The 21,965-nt window shown below is 42.7% G+C and overlaps 1 protein-coding gene across 1 annotated transcript; it reads right to left on the bottom strand.

The window, feature by feature from the left end:
* Positions 1-2,394: 2,394 nt before the first annotated feature.
* On the bottom strand, positions 2,395-18,231 carry LOC110502552 (tetraspanin-14). The gene is made up of 9 exons (XM_021580672.3): positions 17,954-18,231; positions 17,073-17,161; positions 11,958-12,008; positions 11,252-11,398; positions 8,511-8,681; positions 7,983-8,108; positions 7,741-7,791; positions 4,743-4,856; positions 2,395-4,645 (listed from the first exon to the last, which is right to left on the bottom strand). The coding sequence occupies exons 2-9, from the start codon at positions 17,151-17,153 to the stop codon at positions 4,580-4,582; spliced, it is 807 nt and encodes a 268-aa protein (XP_021436347.1). The 5' UTR covers positions 17,154-17,161; positions 17,954-18,231; the 3' UTR covers positions 2,395-4,579.
* Positions 18,232-21,965: the final 3,734 nt, after the last annotated feature.

Raw genomic sequence — 21,965 nt, 5'->3', positions numbered from 1 at the left:
ACAATTAAACCTAGTTAGTTGATTCGATACATAAATCATCAGATTAACGCTTAGTTCAAGTCACGAGAACTGTATATACAAAAGCATGTGGACACCCCTTCGAATTAGTGGATCTGGCTATTTCAGCCACACCCGTTGCTGACAGGTGAATAAAATCAAGCACACAGCCATGCAATCTCCAAAGAATGGCCTTTCAACATGGCACCGTCATAGGATGCCACCTCTCCAACAAGTCATTTCGTCAAATGTATGCCCTGCTAGAGCTACTCCAGTCAACTGTAAGTGCTGTTATTGTGAAGTGGAAATGTCTAGGAGCAACAATGGCTCAGCCGCAAAGTGGTAGGTCGCAGAAGCTCACAAAACAAGACCGCCAAGTGCTGAAGTGTGTAAAAATAGTCTGCCCTTGGTTGCAACACTCACTCCCGAGATCCAAACTGCCTCTGGAAGCAACGTCAGCACAGGAATTGTTAGTCTGGAGCTTCATGAAATGTCTTTCCATGGCCGAGAAGCCGCACAAAAGCCTAAGATCACCATGCGTAATGCCAAGTGTCGGTTGGAGTGGTGTACTGTCCGTTGGACTCTGCAGCAGTAGAAATGTGTTCTCAGGAGTGATGAATTACGCTTCACCACCTGTCAGTCCGATGGATGAGTCTGGGTTTGGCGAAGGCCAGGAGAACGCTACCTGCCCCAATGCATTGTGCTGACTGTAAAGTTTGGTGGAGGATGAATAATAGTCTGGGGCTGTTTTTCATTGTTTGGGCTAGGCCCCTTTGTTCCAGTGAAGGCAATTCTCAATGCTACAGCAGACAATGACATTCTAGAAATTATTTCAAAATTTGTGGCAACAGTTTGGGGAAGGCCCATTTCTTTTTCAGCATGACAATATCCCAGTGTACAAAACAAGGTCCATACAAATGTTTTGTCGAGATCGGTGTAGAATAACGTGACTGGCCTGGACAGAGCCCTGAACTCAACCCCATTGAACACCGTTGGGAAGAATTGGAAAGCTGACTGCGAGCCAGGCCTAATTTCCCAACAATCGGTGTCCAACCTCAGTAATGCTCCGTGGCTGAATGAAAGTAAGTCCCCGCAGCAATGTTTCAACATCTAGTGGAAAGCCTTCCCAGAAGAGTGGAGGCTGTTATAGCAGCAAAGGGGGGAACAACTCCATATTAATGCACATGATTTTGGAATGAGATGTTCGACGAGCAGGTGTCCACATACTTTTGGTCATGTAGTCTACCTTATAATACTATAAATCCTCCAAGATGTATAAGTCTTTCTCTGAGATCAGGTTGCTTGCTGCTCGTAACAACAAAGGAGAATTATATGGAGAGTTTATGTTTGTGGTTAGATGAACTAAGGACAAAGGTTAGGATTGCTTTGGATTGCTAGACGGTGGCGGATTACTCCAACCCATCCTCCCTGACCAACCTCTATACTTTCGTTTTTCTGGGGGGGGACTCAGTCGGGGTGTCAACTTACTGTTGAAAGTTAGAATAAGGTGCAATTTCGAAATGTGGTTTGCATCAGCAGTTTTACTGTTATGTCAGTCACTGACAGTCACTCAATTAGCCCATGTCAGCTACAATTTTTTAATTGGTAAGTTAGTCTTGTGGCCAGATATCTAAATGTATAATAATCATAGTTGAATTACCAACCGGGGGGCCCCCCCCATTAATCATCAGAAATCATATTAAAAACTGCAAACATTTGTCTCCACCCGATGGCAAAATGTGTGGAATTGCAGGAAAATTCCCGTAAAACTGCACATTTTTCTCACTGCCCCATGGCAAAATGTTCACAATTGCAGCAAACTTGCTTTAAAACTGCTGAACGTTCTCTACATCCCATGGAATGTGTAGAATTGCAGGAAATGTACTTTAAAATGTTCTACGCTGTCATGAGGGGCCGCTAAAATGTTTTGCTCACAAGGTCGCACCCTTGTGAGCTGTTGCTGTGGTTTTAAGATTTTTGTGGCCCCAACCCCCATAAACGTTGCACATCCCTGGTCTAATGTAACTAGACCTTTAGTATGTATCATGTCTTGGAGGTGCTCAGGAATATGTAAAGTTTGTTTATGGCTCTGTGGCCAGGCTGAAAAAATACAATGCTGTCAAAGTTGCAAGACTCTCTCAATGTGGCAATAGACCTATTCCTAGTTATTTTAAAACAGTCAGCCATGAAGGTTGTTCAGGGTTTCTATTAACTTCCCATAATTAACACAAGAGGGCTCTAAAACACAGCTAAATCAGTACTGTTTAGAGTGTCAAATCCTTCGACCAAGGAGGCACAAAAGCATGTAGTAGCCTTTGCACTTTTCAGAATATCCAACGACCACCTTGTAAGTGTATGCCTGGGGAAGGTAATTTGACTAAATTATATTGTCATCTGTGATGTTTAACAAAATGGACAAACATACTTTATTGTTTATAAAAACCTATCCAGAATTAATTAAAATTCACATTTACAAAATGTCATTACATAAAACAGAACATCCCTTTTGTTAAAAACACTCATGATTACATGGAAACAATCAGTAACACACAAAAAACAAAGAAAATTGTCCAACTACATGACAGACATTCACCAGCAGATCTGCAGTTGAAGGCCTGAATGACCGTCAACTCCATTGCTTTCAATTGCGTCTTTTTATCTTGTAACTTATATAGCGCAACTCTAGCATTCATGCGATATAAAACCCCATAAAATATATCCTCAATCAACATTCCATAACCCGCCATAGATGCCTCTGTAAAGCTCCCCTTTCTATTACGAGGACAGCAGAGTATCTTTGGACAGGATGGCAGTAAAGCAAGCTCAATGTATGGAGGGACTGGCAGTTAACTAGCATGAGGCAAATACCTCTGCCAAATATGCATTCAGAACGCTTTGAATAATGTTAGGCCAGTGGTCACTTGGATGATTGCTGGGTGCCTTGAGGTATATAGTCTGGACTGAGGAGAGATGTTGATGGGTTGGGCATCAAGTACAGTTGTAATTGTATATCTCTATAAAGTTCAATCGGGCAGCCGCATCAACACAACAGCAAAATAATTAAACTCTGCTACTCTGATGGCTAACTACTAACTAATACTTCACTTACAGGTCATCTAACACTGATCAAAATAAAACATGTCAACTATCTACATATGCATTGCATCCACAATTCACTTTCCCTTAAGGAAAGTAGTATGTATCGCAATGATCAAAACTCAACTTCTGCTCAGAAGCATTTTATGCACGTTGTGGACTGACAAGTTATGAGACATGACTTATAGAAAAGACATGGCTTGACTGACAAGTCAGAGGTTCAGCAGTGCACATGTGGGTTTGAACAGCTGCAGACTGATTCAAATGGTTAAGAGCTAGCAGAATTTTCCCAATGTTTAGCTGAGAGCTAAGGGACAATGGTGGTTTCAGTTCAAAGCCTGTCCTAACCTCGTCCCCAGGGTCAAATTGCTGTTGCATAGAGCCTAGTAACACTGAGCAACAAAGTGGGATTTGAAAGGGGTGTGGATAAAATCGAGGTGGGAGACAGCGAGCCTGATACAGCGGTATTAGATGAGACTGAAATATGGCAAAAATAGCCAATCAATATAAATGTTCTATCACATAGCCATATTTTTGAGCTCAATTGATTTCAGAGTTTGGGATTTAAAGTTTATATCTGAAAAAATATTTCTCGAAGTGTACTTTCAGATTTTCTGAACTCACTTGTTTAAATCACCTGTGCTGCTCGAGCTTTAAAGTGCTCAATGTAGGGGGAGGTTCTAAGGGTTATGCTAGATGGTGATAGATTAGCCAATTAAAACAAATGGTTGTTTCGTCCGTTCCTGCCATAGACGTTCAGTCGAGTCAAGTTCTGAGGCGCTGTGAAACCAGACGGTTTGACAGAGAGAGAGCCGGCTTGTGGACGATAATAGCCATCACACAATGCGGTGCTGAGATCGTGTTGATTCAGAAAGAGCTCTAGGGCAAAGTCTCATATTGGAGCAATTATATCTTCACTGATGTGGTAGACAACTCTTACTGCTCACACAGTCTGATATTCTACAATTCTCGTCATGAAAAGCTGCAGGCCAGAGAGCACACCGTTTAAACAATTGCGACGACTTCATTGTTGTTTTTTGATCATTGTTGAGGTATGATGAATTCACCCAGGATTCTACCTGGGTGTATTGGTTAAGACACTGTTCCCGGGAAAGATGTTCAGAGTGTCTTAGGAAAACAATACAAGAATGTACCAAAAACATATTTAAAGGGAAACCCAGAGGCTATTTTTAAGTGGTTCGTTGAAGTCTGACTGCAATCCTGTGAGAGAAGGCACATACGAGTCTAGTTGAATAAGGCAGCTTCATGTCCACTGTGCAGGCTCTGCAGAGGTATTAGTCTCCAGAGACTGACAGAATAGTCCAAAGATAATGAGCCATAGGTATGGAAGAAGTATTTTTGTCCTCTTCTCTCATCCCTTGCCGGGCCTCAGAAAGGGAGATCAGAAAAAGGGCGGAATGGATGGTGGACAGTTTCTCTCTCAGTACAGTGCCCCGTAGGCCTATGCATTCCACCACACCCCTCACTAGTAGTTAAACCTGACCTTCTCAATGTCGACAATCAGTGTCCGAGCCAAGAAGATGCCCATCATCTGAAAAGGCGGAAGAATTCACAGCATTAGCCAACAATAGATATGAATCCCATCAGCATATAAACATGTACTCTCATTTCAATATAGATATATTTACCTGAAGCAGAGATATAATGATGAATACTCCAGCTACTATGTAGAGATTCCGTGGAAGCCATTCCTCTAAGGCTGGGATGCAGCCCTTGATGTAAATATAGTTGATCCAGTCCCCCTGAAACAGGAAATGAGAGCTATATGGAATGCTCTCCCATAACTTTGTATATACCGGCTTACTCAAATCACCTTACACTAAGTACAAGTCTTGGTGCACTTAATGTATCTTGTAGGATAGATCAAACTTGATTGTTTTTTCAAATACCAAAGAAGATTTGACACCAAGTGTTTGTTGCCAAGAAGTTTCCCGACTTAGAATATATATATTTTTTAAGTCAAAAGGATGCATTTTGCTATTGTGTAGCTATTATCTATGACAGCCTATGGCAATATCTCAGTGAAATTAATATTGACCATCACAAGGGGCAGAGGAAAGGTCAAAATTAGCAAATAGATAGTTCTTCTGCAATTAATGGGCGGCAGTAACAGAAAGGTCGCTGGTTTGAATACCCGAGCCAACAAGGCAAAACATATATTTGTGCCCTGGAGCAAGGCACTTAACCCTAATTTGCCCCAGGGGCGCCATACTACTATGGCTGACCCTGTAAAACATATTTCACTGCACCTATCCGGTGTATGTGACAAACGAAAAAAATATGAAGAATTGATGAGTCATCTATGATGAATAGTGAAACTCAGCTCTTCCATTTCAACATAAAAACTCCCATTTATCTAGAAGCATCTGCTCTGTCTAAGACATTTTTCCTGGTAAACAAAGAAGACAAATCAGTTTGCCTCATAACTTTGAATAACAATGAAGATGAATAGTTCCTTCTGAGCCAGGGGACCAGAACCGATGTAAAACAGGGTGGATTTGCAGAAAAACAAATTTAAGCCCCAGATTTGAGAGCGACCACTGGAACGCTAGGCCAAAAAATAGATAAAGAATAATTTATTTTCAGCCTGCCGTTCTTCGTAGTGACAAGAGATTAACAGGGACAGGAGGGAGCCTACCTTTCGTTCAGCAGTGATAACACGAAATCTGTGTTTCTCCCATTTGGGTAATGGGAAGAAAAGGCACTGTCGATACAGCTTAAATGACCTGACACTAAAGCCTGTATTATCTACCCTTAAGAAGAAATGGAAGTTTACTTTCTGCACTGAAATGTAATCTATTACTTTACAATGTTTACCTTTCACAAAAACAGTCTTACTACAGCTAGTAGAGGTGGATTGTTGCAAACAATAGACTTGGATGCATATATAGGCCATATAAACATACAGTTAAGACATGCAGTAGGCTATCATAAATACAAATAGCGATTCCTGCAGATTATGTGTGGTTATCAAAAGTCGCTTTGGATAAAAGGGTCTGTTAAATAGCATATATTATTATATGTATACATACAGTTGAAGTCGGAAGTTTACATACACTTCGGTTGGAGTCATTAAAAAACGTTTAAACACTCCAAAACATCTACTTTGTGCATGACAAGCAATTTTTCCAACAATTGTTAACAGACAGATTATTTCACTATCACAATTCTAGGGGGTCAAGAAGTTTACATACACTAAGTTAACTGTGCCTTTAAACAGCTTGGAAAATTCCAGAAAACGATGTCATGGCTTTAGAAGCTTCTGAGAGGCTAATTGACATCAATTGAGTCAATTGGAGGTGTGTGTACCTGTGGATATATTTTAAGGCCTACCTTCAAACTCACTGCCTCTTCGCTTGACATCAAAAGAAATCAGCCAAGACCTCAGAAAAAAAATTGTAGAACTCCACAAGTCTGATTCATCATTGGGAACAATTTCCAAACGCCTGAAGGTACCACATTCATCTGTACAAACAGTATGCAAGTATAAACACCATGGGACCACACAGCCACCATAACGCTCAGGAAGGAGAACTGTTCTGTCTCCTAGAGATGAACATACTTTGGTGCGAAAAGTGCAAATCAATCCCAGGTACAGCAGCAAAGGACCTTGTGAAGATGCTGGAGGAAACAGGTACAAAAGTATCTATATCCAAAGTAAACCGAGTCCTATTTTGACATAACCTGAATGGTCGCTCAGTAAGGAAGGAGCCCCTACTCCAAAACAACCATTAAAAAAGCCAGACTACAGTTTGCAACTGCACATGGGGACAAAGAACGTAGTTTTTGGAGAAATGTCCTCTGGTCTGATGAAACAAAAATAGAACTGTTTGGCCATAATGACCATCATTATGTTTGGAGGAAAAGGGGGAGGCTTGCAAGCTTAAGGACACCATCCTAACCGTGAAGCACAGGGGTGGCAGCATCATCTTGTGGGGGTGCATTGTTGCAGGAGGGACTGATGCACTTCACAAAATAGATGGCATCATGAGGGAGGAAAATTATGTGGATATATTGAAGCAACATCTCAAGACATCAGTCAGGAAGTTGAAGCTTGGTCACAAATGGGTCTTCAAAAATGGTCATTGAACCCAAGCATACTTCCGAAGTTCTGGCAAAATGGCTTAAGGACAACAAAGTCAAGGTATTGGCGTGGCCATCACAAAGCCCTGACCTCAATCCCATAGAAAGTTTGTGGGCAGAACTGAAAAGGCGTGTGCGAGCAAGGAGGCCTACAAACCTGACTCAGTTACACCAGCTCTGTCAGGAGGAATGGGCCAAAATTCACCCAACTTATTGTGGGAAGCTTGTGGAAGGCTACCCGAAATGTTTGACTTAAGTTTAAATTGTTTAAGGTAATCCTACCAAATACTAATTGAGTGTATGTAAACTTCTCAGCCACTGGGAATGTGATGAAAGAAAAAAGCTGAAATAAATCTCTACTGTTGTTCTGACATTTCACATTCTTAAAATAAAGTGGTGATTATAACTGACCTAAGACAGGGATTTTTTTACTAGGATTAAATGTCAGGAATTGTGAAAAACTGAGTTTAAATGTATTTGGCTAAGGTATGTAACTTCCAACATCAACAGTATATGTGATGTGTGCACTGGATAGAGTCATACCTTTAGATGTTTACGGACATCATAGCCACACTGGGTGTTTAAAACGGAGTCCTGCAGAGAGAGAGAAAGAAACATCTCAAATTAGTCCGGTCAGTGTCAAGGACTAACAAGAGGCATACCTAAAAATGAGCATGCCAGTGGCAGTTATAACAACTAGTACAGAGTAACTTATTCAGAGATGGATAGTGAAGGAGCAACGACACCAAGAGAGACATGGAGATAAGGGTAAGCAGATTACTCACTGCAGGGTCACTAAGGCAGCAGGAGAAGGGCACTCCGCACCTCTCTCTGCTGGGGTTGTTGTTGGTGCAGTTGAAGTAGACGTTCAGGTTCCAGTCATCAGGCTCCTTGGCTCCGCAGCAGTGGTTCTAGGACAGACAAGAGGGAAGTTTGAGTCAGATGGTTCTAATGAACCCGAACACACCAACTCCTGAGGTGTTGCCATACCATACATCTGCCAGTGTAGGACTGAGCACACATTACACAGCCACTTAGAGGACAGTGGTTCAAGTATCATCAGGTCCGTAGAGACCAACGGGCCATCGTAGCAAGGCTTGTGAAAGCAAGCACACAATTATACACCAACACTAGGATGTATGAACCATCTCGGGAAGGGGTTAGGAGGAAAGGAAGGAAACAATGTGACAGAACCGATGTGAGGGACAGCAGGTTATTAAGTAACTTCGTGTCTCACATTCTCCCTGCCTCTATATCCCATTACCCACCCCCCACAGCAACACTCTGCATAGCTCTCGCTCTCTGCCTCTCACCAGCTTTTGCAGGGAGTCAATCAGGTTTTGCAGGTCGATGTCCTCTCTGTAGGCCTTGACGTTGGCCAGGAAGAAGTCGTTGATCCACTCTCTGACGTTGTCCTGGAAGACGAACGCCAGCACGGCCGCAGTCAGTTCCAGGAAGAAGATCAACCCGATCACCCCTGAGAACTAGAAGAGAAAAACAAGTTAACTATATGTGGTGGGAGACTGATAAGAGAAGCATCAGTAGTGCTCTGCATGGGTAGAAAAAAAACAGCTTAAAGATAAAACTATTGCATACCCTAATTAATGAAGGATGTGGTGAATGAAAAAAAACTCTCATGAGGACCGCCACAGGAAAGGAAGAACCTGAGTTACCTCTGCTGCAGAGGACAAGTTCATTAGAGCTAACTGCACCTCAGATTGCAGCCCAAATAAATGCGTCAGAGTTCACCTCAACATCAACTATTCAGAAGAGACTGTAAAATCAGGCCTTCATAATGGAATTGCTGCAAAGAAACCACTACTGAAGGACACAGATAAGAAGAAGAGACTTGCTTGGGCCAAGAAACAAGCAATGGACATTAGAATGGTGGAAATCTATCCTTTGGTCTGATGAGTCCAAATTGGAGATTTTTGGTTCCAACCGGCATGTCTTTGTGAGACGCAGAGTAGTTGAACGGGCGATCTCTGCGTGTGTGGTTCCCACCGTGAAGCATGGTGGGTGTGATGGTGCTTTGCTGGTGACACTGTCTGTGATTATTTTGAATTCAAGGCACACTTAACCAGCATGGCTACCACAGCATTCTGCAGAGAAACACCATCCCATCTAGTTCACGCTTAGTCAGACTACCATTTATTTTTCAACAGAACAATGTCCCAAACACACCTCCAGGCTGTGTAAAGGCTATTTGACAAAGGAGAGTTATGGAGTGCTGCATTAGATGAACTGGCCTCCACAATCACCCGACCTCAACCCAATTGAGCTGGTTTGGGATGAGTTGGACAGCAGAGTGAAGGAAAAGCAGCCAACAAGTGCTCACTCAGCATGTGGTAACTCCTTCAAGACTGCTGGAAAAGCATTCCTCATGAAGCTGGTTGAGAGAATGCCAAGAGTGTGCAAAGCTGTCATCAAGGCAAAGGGTGGCTACTTTGAAAAATATAATATATGCTTTGCATGGGAAATACACATGCGGATATCATCACGGTAGATAGAACCAAAAATCTCAAATTTGGACTCCAGACAAAATTTCCACCAGTCTAATGTCCACTGCTCGTGTTTCTTGGCTCCAAGCAAGTCTCTTCTTAGTATTGGTGTCCTTTAGTAGTGGTTTCCTTGCAGCAATTCGAGCATGAAGGCTTGATTCACACAATCTCCTCAGATGATGTTGAGATGTGTGTGTTAGTTGAACTCTGAAGCATTTATTTGGGTTGCAATTTCTGATGCTGGTAACTAATGAACTTATCCTCTGCAGCAGAGGTAATTCTGGGTCTTCCTTTCCTGTGGCGGTCCTCATGAGAGCCAGTTTCATCATAGCGCTTGGTGGTTTTTGTGACTGCACTTGAAGAAACTTTCAACGTTCTTGAAATGTTCCGTACTGACTGACCTTCATGTCTTACAAAGTAATGGACTGTCGTTTCTCTTTGCTTCTTTGAGCTGTTCTTGCTAATATATATGGTATTTTACCAAATAGGGCTGTCTTCTGTATACCCCCCCTACCTTGTCACAATGCAACTGATTGGCTCAAACGCATTGAGGAAAGAAATTCCACACAGTAACTTAAGGCACACCTGTTAATTAATGCTTTCCAGGTGCCTGCCTCATGAGAGAATACCAAGAGTGCAAAGCTGTCATTGAGGCAAAGGGTGGCTATTTGAAGAACCTCAAATAACATATTTAGATTTATTTAACACTTTTTTGGTTACTACATGATTCCGTGTGTAATTTCATAGTTAATGTCTTCACTATTATTCTACAATGTAGAAAATAGTAAAAAATAAAGAAAAACCCTTGAATGAGCAGGTGTGTCCAAACTTTTGACTGATACGATATATATATATATATATATATATTTCTGAAACAAACAGCTGACTGAAGAGTCAGTTTGAGCCAGTTTCTGTGGTAACATAGACTCTTAACATGAAACTTTGTTGCTTCTTGCTGAAACAAGCAAGGCGTTGCCTAGGTAATGCCCCCCTCCCTGCACCAGCAGCACAGAAAAATAGAATGAATAAAAAGTGCTTGGAACTTCTAACCCTGGCAATTTGACCGGTAATTTCATGAACTCAAACATTGTTGCCTGGTATATTCATGCAATAACTTCCATGGTAAAGTAGAATGTATGATGTTAACTTATATGGCTCATACAATGGAATACATTTTTTGCAAAAAGTCACTTGAGTTTAAATCAACAAACCACAACACATATTGATGGGTATACTTCATGCCTTGCTACTATGGGTAAACTTGCAATGGCCACCAGTCCACCCCATATACCATCACGCTTGAATGGGTATGCCCCTTCTATTCATGATATTTCTACGACAGCACATGCAGTCAAGAGGAGAATGATTACTTTTTTTCTACTCAAACGGTTATTACAGTTACCTCAGTCATTTGGCTGACCAATGACCATCACAGCCCCACTTGTAAGAGCAGCTAAAATGTGTACCAGTATTCTAATGGTATGCTATGAGACCCCCAAGAGAGAGATCGAGCAAGAGCAATAGGAGGAGTATTGTGGTGGTGCAGTACTCACAAACTTGAGGAGGCATATGTTCTCCCTGAGTGCTCCTACACATCCTGCAAAGCCCAGGATGAAGGTGATCGCTCCCACCAGCAGCACCAGCCACACGGGGTCAAAGCCATGCAGCCGTGTCACCTGTGTCAGGTCCAACAGTACTCCCTACAGGAGTGAGAACAGTTGAGTTAGCTCAATGGTTAACAGATCCCCAGGGTATTGGCATATGGCGACACAGGAATTACATAAAATACTGTATGACCTTTCAGACATTGATGAGAAGCTGATACCATTTCAAGCAAAGCATCAACATGCAAGTAGACAGTCATTCCGAGAATAATGAATGCCACATTATAAAGAATTAAATTATTTAATATATTGAATAAATTACATGGGATATCTGATTAAAAGCTGGCGTGTTATCCTGTAACAATATCTCCAATACGCATTTCAATAACCTCTAATGTAGCGGTTCAACCCTACAGAACAGACGATTAAAATGTGTTATCAGCTTCAAGCTGTGTGTAACAATAGGGGAAATTAACTGTGAATTTGATGGTTGTGAATGTTTTAAAAGATGTGATGGCAGTGATGACAAGTGACAAGTCTGTGGGCTGAAGGTCTGGCACAAACACAATTACACAAATAGAGTCAATTAATAGAAATAAGCTGTCTGTACAGTGGTGAAACATTTACAGGACAATGGGAGAAGCTGCTCCCTCACCTTCTCACTCCAGGCCCAGAACCCAATGGCGATGAATGCTGCTCCAGCCAGCTGAGGAAGGAAGCAGACCGACTTTTTTTCAGATGTGTTCACATTTTTTACTTGGTGTGTTCAGTTGTTTACTTTTATTTTTTACATTTTCACATAGGCATTAGGGAAAACTCTGCCACTAAATAATATTAAAGCATAACTAGGTATAGAAGAGGGAGCCTGCTAATAACGAAAACACTGACAATGTCTTTAATTTAAAAAGGGCACCAAAATTCAAGAAATTGCAAAAAAAAAAAACAGGAAGAGATGGGTCATAAGTGGTTATTGCGCATCTTTGAACTCAGAATACAGCTGCCCTATCAAGAGATGAATTAACGAGCTTAGCCAAAATCCAAAACAGAAGCGTTTCTACATTTCCTGTTGACACAAACAAAGAGAGGAAGCTAGCAAATATCTTAGTGAGTCTCCTGTTCCCTAGCTAAAACAGGAAGTAGGGGCTCTGAAGGTTATTTCTCAACTCTGGATTTTGGAAGGGCATTAGAGATATAGGCTAAAGAAATGAAAGAAAAGCTCACACCCTTCTTTAATTGAGAAATAAACAGAAAGAGGCAGTTACCAGTGGAGGATGTTATAGAGGGAATGGCTATTGAAAATGTGCTCTGTGTGGAAAGATTGTGGCAGGGGGCACCAGGTCAGCCAGCAGGGGCTGCCATCTGCCCTCAGAGGTGAAAAATGGTTTTAGTAAATCAATGTGTTCTCTACATGGGCTTCCCAGACATTCTTGTCTTAAAAGAACACCATTTTACTCCCTCCAGGATTTTGGGATATTTGCAGGCAAAAATGTGCAGTGATTGGTTGAAATTGAGCCCAATTTTGTACCACAGTAATGGGTCAGTTGTATGCAATAATATTGTGATGATTTGACTGACAGAAATAGTGCAGTGATTGGTCAAATCTGCAAGCCCTCGCATAATATGCAGGAAATTGTTGATTTTGCTAAATATGTTGCGATTACAAAATCCTGGAGGGACTGCTATATGCTCCATCTCATGCCGGGCGTAAACTACACGACTTTCAAAATCCTAACATCGCTGAGCCTCACATTAAACAAACGTCTTTGTTGTATTTTTTTTGTTGTTGTCTTGCCAAAGTAGTGGTGTGCACACTAAACGATGTGGCACAGACTGGGGGTCACACACTACAATATTCTTCACTTTGTCGTGAGGATTCTCCATACCACGCTGTCTCCTGAAAACAACGAGTGATTAGAAAACGTAGCTGGAACAAGCGGTGGCTAAAAACAGCCACAAACACATTCAATCAGAAATTCACACTTGCCATACAGAGTTGAATCACCCAGCCTACACATTTTGAATTGAGTAAAATTGCTTGTGAACTTCAGAGCTGTAGTGGTTTGACACTGGCTTAGGTTAAAGACAAGTACAAACACATACTAGTAGTAATCACTCTGGCTCGACAGTGGACACATTCTGGGTGTTGCGATACATCATCATCTCACTGGCTTTTTCTCTGGCAAGCTCTCATTGCTGATCAGCGTTCTCAAAACATGCCGTTGCACATCTCACTACAAGAGCACTGCAGATTTGTGCTGATAAAATGTGTTTGAAAAAATGGGAACACCTGGGATGGCCCAAAGACGGGATCGATAGCCCTCAGATTGCGTCGGTGACAGCCACGCACCTCGCGTAGGCAACAACATGGTGATTTTGTCTCCAATCTCAAAAAGATGTAGTGTATGCCTGGCTTTAAAGTTGCAGTATTCTTGAGTATCTGATTTACTGCTCATGGCTGACTCTAGCAAACCACGGTGAAGGAAGTTTATGATTTACTTCACCAACAGAGTGGAGCAGAGACCAGGCTTTTTGGAATCTAGCTCAGACAATATCAATTCACTCACGGGCAATACTTCAAAAAATGTTTTATCATGAAATGCCTACCGTGTACCTATGTTTGTCCTCTGTAGTTGCGGGCCTTGTTTGCGGAAATCCATACTTTTTCAATAAATGTTACTAAAATACAACCACTGACGTTTTGCTCATGTCTGTTTCTCAAAGATGGCAATTTAGCGTGAATGTGCAAGTGTCAATTGATTATCTGATGACGTAAGCCCAGTGCTCCAAATACTCATTGTCCAATCAAATCACAGCTGCTGTGCCGACCAATCAAATCTCGCAGATCATTACAGGTGCCAGTAAACCCAAAATTTGGCACATTACTTTATTGACTTGCAGCATTTTTCGGTCCAGAGATGAGGGAAAAAACGAGAGAAATCATAAAAACACACTTTTATTTGACATATTACAATAATTTTATAGCAGGGGTCTACAACAGGTCGATCGCGAGCTACTAGGAGCTTGCAGCCCACCTATGAGTAGCTCATCAAACAATTCTGAAAGTACATTACATTTTCAAGTGTCCACTGCAATCTAATCTAAGTATCAGATACTGTAAGCTCCCCGCTACTGTCTAATCAACGCAATATTATAAACTGGGTGGTTCAAACCCTGAATGCTGACTGGCTGACAGATGTGCTATATCATAGGTACGACAAAACATTTATTTTTACTGCTCTAATTACATTGGTAACCAGCTTATAATAGCAATAAGGCACCTTGGGGGTGTGTGGTATATGGCCAACATACCACACCTCAGGCCTTATTGCTTAATTATCCCAACCCTGGTTAGCAACTATTGGCTTAAAAAGCCAAACCTAACAATATCTCCCAATTAATTTCCATAAACATTGCCCGTCTGTCTGAGTGGTGCGCACGTTTGTCTATCACTGTGTTTAGCCAGTTGACGTGATAACGGTCTTGTGGGTTGACAGAAATACTTCCCCAAAACCGTCTCAATTAAATGTTACCTGCAAAGTAGGTGTACATGGCAGAAGTATATTATGAGTAATTATAAACTGAGTTGTTCGAACACTGAATGATGATTGGTTGAAAGCCGTGGTATATCAGACCGTATATCATGGGTATTGACAAAATATTTATTTTTATTGCTCTAATTATGCTGGTAACCAGTTTATAATAGAATAAGGCACCTTGGGGGTTGTGCCGTACTTAAGAACAGCCCTTAGCCGTGGTGTGTGTGTGATACCCCACCAGGCCGTATTGCTTAATTATGACATTTGAATCTATTATTTGCTTACTTTGACATGAAATGAGCAGCAACAGTACAGAACCATGGCTGCACATTAGATGCCACATTCCTCACCTCGCTAGATGTGCAAGTAAAGGATCAGGTGCAATAGAAGGGGAATTACAAGTTTTTTTAAATATTTGTTCATTTTCTTCCATACACACCCCCCCCCCATAAAAAATGGTCTTCACATAAACAATATGTTGTTTATCTATGAACAAGTGTACATTTTAGAGTAAAAAAAACAAAACAAGTAGTGTCCTACTTTTTCTTGTACACTAAGGAACCAGGGAAGAATTGCAGGCGAGATGAGACAAATGAGTAGCTCACAAGATGTTTAATTTATTATAAGTAGCTCTCATGCTAGAAATGGTTGGCAACCCCTGTTTAATAGGGGTGCTATTAAACGCTAGTAAAACCAAATGCATGCTTTTCAACCGTTCGCTGCCTGCACCCGCACGCCTGACCAGCATCACCACCCTGGATGGTTCCGACCTTGAATATGTGGACATCTATAAGTACCTAGGTGTCTGGCTAGACTCTAAACTCTCCTTCCAGACCCATATCAAACATCTCCAATCGAAAATCAAATCAAGAGTCGGCTTTCTATTCCGCAACAAAGCCTCCTTCACTCACGCCGCCAAACTTACCCTAGTAAAACTGACTATCCTACCGATCCTTGACTTCGGCGACGTCATCTACAAAATTGCTTCCAACACTCTACTCAGCAAACTGGATGCAGTTTATCACAGTGCCATCCGTTTTGTCACTAAAGCACCTTATACCACCCACCACTGCGACTTGTATGCTCTAGTCGGCTGGCCCTCGCTACATATTCGTCGCCAGACCCACTGGCTCCAGGTCATCTACAAGTCCATGCTAGGTAAAGCTCCGCCTTATCTCAGTTCACTGGTTACGATGGCAACACCCATCCGTAGCACGCGCTCCAGCAGGTGTATCTCACTGATCATCCCTAAAGCCAACACCTCATTTGGCCGCCTTTCGTTCCAGTTCTCTGCTGCCTGTGACTGGAACGAATTGCAAAAATCGCTGAAGTTGGAGACTTTTATCTCCCTCACCAACTTCAAACATCTGCTATCTGAGCAGCTAACCGATCGCTGCAGCTGTACATAGTCTATTGGTAAATAGCCCACCCATTTTCACCTACCTCATCCCCATACTGTTTTTATTTATTTATTTTTATTTTTCTGCTCTTTTGCACACCAATATCTCTACCTGTACATAACCATCTGATCATTTATCACTCCAGTGTTAATCTGCATAATTGTAATTATTTGCCTACCTCATGCCTTTTGCACACAATGTATATATAGACTCCCCTTTTTTTCTACTGTGTTATTGACTTGTTAATTGTTTACTCCATGTGTAACTCTGTGTTGTCTGTTCACACTGCTATGCCTTATCTTGGCCAGGTCGCAGTTGCAAATGAGAACTTGTTCTCAACTAGCCTACCTGGTTAAATAAAGGTGAAATAAAAAAATTAAAAAAAATAGCCTAGATTTAATTTACAAATGTCAGAGATTCAATTAATGGAAGTTGCCATCTTCGAGAAACAGAAACGAGCAAAGTTGGTGGCTGTATTTGATTGTTTATTGAAAAGGTATGAATTTCAGCAATAAAAGAAAGGCACGCAACTAGAGGTCAAACATTGGTACAATGTAGGCATTTCAGGATTTACCTTTTTTTAAGTATTGGGCAAATCGATGTAGTCTGCGCTAGATTCCACAAAGTCTGGTCTCTGCTCCACTCTCTTGGTAAAGTTCATCATAAACTTCCTTCACCATCGAGTGGAGTTTAGTCCGCCAGGCAAACTCAGGCCAACTATACAGCATATGCATAACTACATTCATAGCATAGCACCAAATGAGACAACGGGGTGCCACAGCATGTCTGCATTACTCATTGTTTACAGGGTTACCTACTGCTTTTGCTACTTACCCAAAATATGATGTTGTAGCTGAACATGAGGTACTTGTAACAGAAGCTGACTTCTGCATTTTCATAACGATAGTAGTGCATATTTTCCCCTGTGTTGAGAGACAGGAGCGACACAATGACAGTTAGCACACAGATGGAACAAGATGTTAAAGGTTGACCTACTAGCTAGTTAATTATCTAACGTTATTTGTTTATCCAGCTACATGTTCATAAGGCTATCACTTAGCTAGCAACATAGTTCGCTCACTAGCTAACGTTAGCTAGCTCATCACTGAATCAAAGACTGAAATAGTAGCCAGAAAAATCCAGATAGCTAACTAACGGCAGTTTGGCCAGTTAACAGCTAGCTAGCTAACCATCATTCGATTTGCTGCACACTGTCAGAACACCAACAGCTAGATAACAATAGTTGCTAGCAGAGTTAACGCTACTGTAGCTAGCTAACGTTAGACAGCTTTCTAACGGATTCGTTACCTGGCTAACGTTAGTTGGTCAACACAATTCATGTATACGGTGGCTAGATAGTATCTAGTGATAACCAGCTAGCTATGATACAGATGGAAACACAGCTAATTTCACTATGGCTAGTACTTAGTTGCTATCCGGAAAATAAATATATGCTTGTAAACATAAGTCATTTACTAGTTAGCGAAAATAGCTAACGTTAGTCAAAGATTAGGACTCAGTGTTAGCTTCGTTGCTAGCTAGCGTAGCGATTAAGACAGTGTTCGTTTAACTAGCTAGCTATCTTGCTCAAAAACAACAAATTCGTCAAACTTCACATTTTCAATATAGATAAAGTAGCTACGTTAAAAAAAACAAGTTTTTATATTTATTTTATTCGTTGCGACCTATCAACTTTCCAATTATCAACAACTCACCGCGGCTTTGTTTAGCGCTGCACTGCCTGTTGGCAAAATATATATCTTGATTGAGTTTCGAAAACTCTTTGGAGACTTTTTTTTTTTACTCCACTTCCTGTAAGGGCAGCAGGCCACGCCCAATTTTCTTCTATGTTTTTGTTTTCGTGTTACCAAAAGGTTACGCGTTTGAACTTTCATTGATATTTGATTGGGTAATAATATAACGTTATTTGTTTATCCAGCTACATGTTCGTAATGCTATCCCGTAGTTAGCAACATAGCTATGCAAACTCAACAAATCAACTTTAGCTAGCACTTAGCTATGCAAACTCAACAATTCAACTTTATGGAAATCCAAAAAAACACTCAAAGATGGACACATCACGAATTAATATGGTCAATAAATGACACTAATACATCAAATAGTTTATTTGTCATTTTCACAGTTAAGCAGATGTTATAGCGGGTGCAGCGTAATGGTTATGTTACTAGCGCCTAACAATGCTGTAAAATGTCAAACAAGTAGAAAAATAATTTTAAAAAATATTTAAAAAATAACACTGAAATCAAGATGTTGTAATGACCTGACTAGATCATAAAGGAACAATTGTCCAGACAGAGGTTTGAGTTTACAAATTGACGGTTTATTAAACCAACTTTACACAGGCTACTGTTTGGCCTAGCCCACGCCAAATAAATGAAAGATAACCCACAAGCCAATTATGACCTCTTGTGACCTCCAGACATAAGAGAGAGAACAAAGGCTAAACCTCGTCTTAACTTCCAATGCTCCATCCCCCTGCCCAACCCCCCTCCACGCCACTCCGCCAACCACCAGGATCTTCGGCATCAGAACATTCCAGGCATTTCCGTGATTGGCAGATAGCAGGTTGATTGGCATGACGGACCCTGCGAACACTGGGTACTGGTAAGTACAACACAACCACCTACTAGCCTAACACATAACACACAGCTGTCTGTGCGGGTCGCTACACAGCCCCCCCACCACAAAGTCCCTCGTCGCAGAGGGAACAAACAAAGTCTCTGAAGCGACCCAGAGGTCTCCTTTACCTGCGTGGCCGTGATGGTCGCAGAGTGCCCCTCTGGGAACCAGGGGATGAAGGCAGGGATATGGGGGACAAGGAAGCGGGAACGGGTAATACAGTCCGTGGCTCTGGGGAACCACGCGGTGACACAGGTGGGGAGACAGGGGGAGTGGGCTGTCTGCGGCACCTGGGGGTGGGTGCCTGGGGAATGTCATTGCCAGAGAGGGGAATTGTGGGGGTTCCTGGGGTTTGGGGAGAAGAGGCCCCTCTGTATGGGGTTAACCTGTCCCGGTGCAGTGTCACCTTTCTCCCCCTGGGAGGAAGCTGCACCCGGTAAACAACCTCCCCTAACCTCTCCAGGACACTGCAGGGTCCCACCCAGTGACTGTCCAACTTGGGGCATCTGCCTTTTTTTCTTAGGGGGCTGTAGACCCAGACCAGCTCCCCAGCCACAAAGTGCCTTCCCCGGGTGTGCACGTCATAGTTCCTCTTCTGCCTCACACCTGCATTCACCAGCTGCTCTCTGGTGAAGGTGTGGGCTGTCTCCAGGCGGTCCTGGAGTCTCCGGGCATACTCCGGCCCCGGGGAAACATGAGGGCTATCCAGGGGCCGACCAAACGCCATCTCTGCAGGGGTGCGTATCTCTCTCCCCAGCATGAGGAGGGCAGGAGTGCAGGAGTGCAGGAGGTGGAGTCTTGGACAGTGGAGCGGAATGCCATGAGGACCATAGGCAGGTGTCCCAATCACGCTGGTGTTTGGAAGAGACGATGGCCAGCTGCTGTCCAAGCGTTTTGTTGAAGCGCTCCACAAGGCCATCACTTTGAGGATGGAGAGGGGTAGTGCAGGTCTTGTGCATACCCAGCCTCTCACACATGGTGGCGAACACGCGGGACTCAAAGTTTCTGCCTTGGTCACTGTGGATGGACTCTGCAGCTCCAAACCTGCTGAACATCCCCGCTGTCAGGGAGTCGACGATAGTCTCTGCCTCCTGGTCAGGCAGAGCATAGGCCTTGGGCCATTTTGTGAAATAGTCCATAGCACCCAGCGGTTTCCATTGTCTGTGGTGGGGAACGGCCCAACTACATCCACTCCCACCCTCTCCATGGGAGCCCCCACTGGGAACTGTTGGAGCTGGGCATGAGAGCGGCCTGGGAGGCCCTTTCTCGCTGTGCAGTTGCCACAGCGGCGACAAAAGTCCTCCACATCCCTCTTGTGCTGCCCCCAGTAAAAGCCCTGGCGGAGGCGGCGGAGTGTTTTTCTGACCCCAAAGTGTCCAGTCCCCACCCCCCCCCCATGAGTACTCTGGAGCACAGCCTCCCGCAATGCTTTTGGGACCACCACCTGCCACCTCTCCTCTCCCGCAGCTGAGAGGAGAGGAGAGGTGCGCTATCGACAGTGCCGCAAAAGCATGCTCGAACGGCAGAGTCGATTTCCGCGCTTATAAACCCAGGGTCGTTACAATATGTTCAACAAATCCATTTAACAAGCCAAATAGCACAGCAATCCAAATGCAATATATACAGTTGAAGTCGGAATTTTACATACACTTAGGTTGGAGTCATTAAAACTCGTTTTTCAACCACTCCACAAATTTCTTGTTAACAAACTATAGTTTTGACAAGTCGGTTAGGATATCAACGTTGTACATGACACAAGTCATTTTTCCAAAAATTGTTTACAGACAGATTATTTCACTTATAATATCACAATTCCAGTGGGTCAGAAGTTTACTTACACTAAGTTGACTCTGCCTTTAAACAGCTTTGAATATTTCAGAAAATGATGTCCTGGCTATAGAAGCTTCTGATAGGCTTATTGACATCAATTGAGTAAATTGGAGGTGTACCTGTGGATGTATTTTAAGGCCTACCTTCAAACTCATTGACTCTTTGCTTGACATCATGGGAAAATCAAAAGAAATCAGCCAAGACCTCAGAAAAAAATTGTAGATTCATCCTTGAGAGCAATTTCCAAATTCCTGAAGGTACAACGTTCATCTGTACAAACAATAGTACGCAAGTATAAACACCATGGGACCACGCAGCCGTCATACCGCTCAGGAAGGAGACGCATTCTGTCTCATAGAGATGAACGTACTTTGGTGCGAAAAGTGCAAATCAATCCCAGAACAACAGAAAAGGACCGTGTGAAGATGCTGGAGGAAACCGGTACAAAAGTATCTATATCCACAGTAAAACGAGTCCTATATCGACATAACCTGAAAGGCTGCTCAGCAAGTGTAACAGTATAGCTTCCGTCCCTCTCCTCGCCCCTACCTGGGCTCGAACCAGGGACCCTCTGTACACATCGACAACTGCCTCCCACGAAGCATCGTTACCCATCGCTCCACAAAAGCAGCGGCCCTTGCAGAGCAAGGGGAACAACTACTTCAAGGTCTCAAATGCTATTAGCGCGCTAACCCCGCTAACTAGCTAACCATTTCACATCGGTTACACAAGGAAGCAGCCACTGCTCCAAAACCGAAATAAAAAAGCCAGACTACGATTTGCAACTGCACATGGGGACAAAGATCATACTTTTTGGAGAAATGTCCTCTGGTCTGATGAAACAAAAGTAGAACTTTTTGGCCATCATTATGTTTGGATGAAAAAGGGGATGCTTGCAAGCCAAAGAACACCATCAAAACTGTGAAGCACGGGGGTGGCAGCATCATGTTGTGGGGGTGCTTTGCTGCAGGCGGGACTGGTGCACTTCAAAATAGATGTCATCATGAGGTAGGGAAATTATGTGAATTATTGAAGCAACATCTCAAGACATCAATCAGGAAGTTAAAGTTTGGTTGCAAATGGGTCTTCCAAATAGACAATGTTCTCAAGCATACTTCCAAAGTTGTGGCAAAATGGCTTAAGGACAACAAAGTCAAGGTATTGGAGTGGCCATCACAAAGCCCTGACCTCAATCCCATAGAAAATGTGTGGGCAGAACTGAAAAAGCGTGTGCGAGCAAGGAGGCCTACAAACTTG

This window comes from Oncorhynchus mykiss, chromosome 23, assembly GCF_057628025.1.
Source record: "Oncorhynchus mykiss isolate SJ-2025 chromosome 23, ASM5762802v1, whole genome shotgun sequence".
NCBI lineage: Eukaryota > Metazoa > Chordata > Actinopteri > Salmoniformes > Salmonidae > Oncorhynchus > Oncorhynchus mykiss.
Note: the sequence above shows the minus strand (reverse complement) of the source record. Positions and strands in the feature narration are given on the sequence as shown.

Bases quoted from the DNA above. Each gene is read 5' to 3' on its own strand.
- LOC110502552 (XM_021580672.3), bottom strand. From the start codon at position 17,153: ATGCACTACTATCGTTATGAAAATGCAGAAGTCAGCTTCTGTTACAAG. The intron at 11,399-11,957 runs GTGAGGGAGCAG...TCACTCCTGTAG, and splicing joins TCTGGGCCTGGAGTGAGAAG to GGAGTACTGTTGGACCTGAC. The intron at 4,646-4,742 runs GTAAATATATCT...CCGCCTTTTCAG, and splicing joins TCATTATATCTCTGCTTCAG to ATGATGGGCATCTTCTTGGC.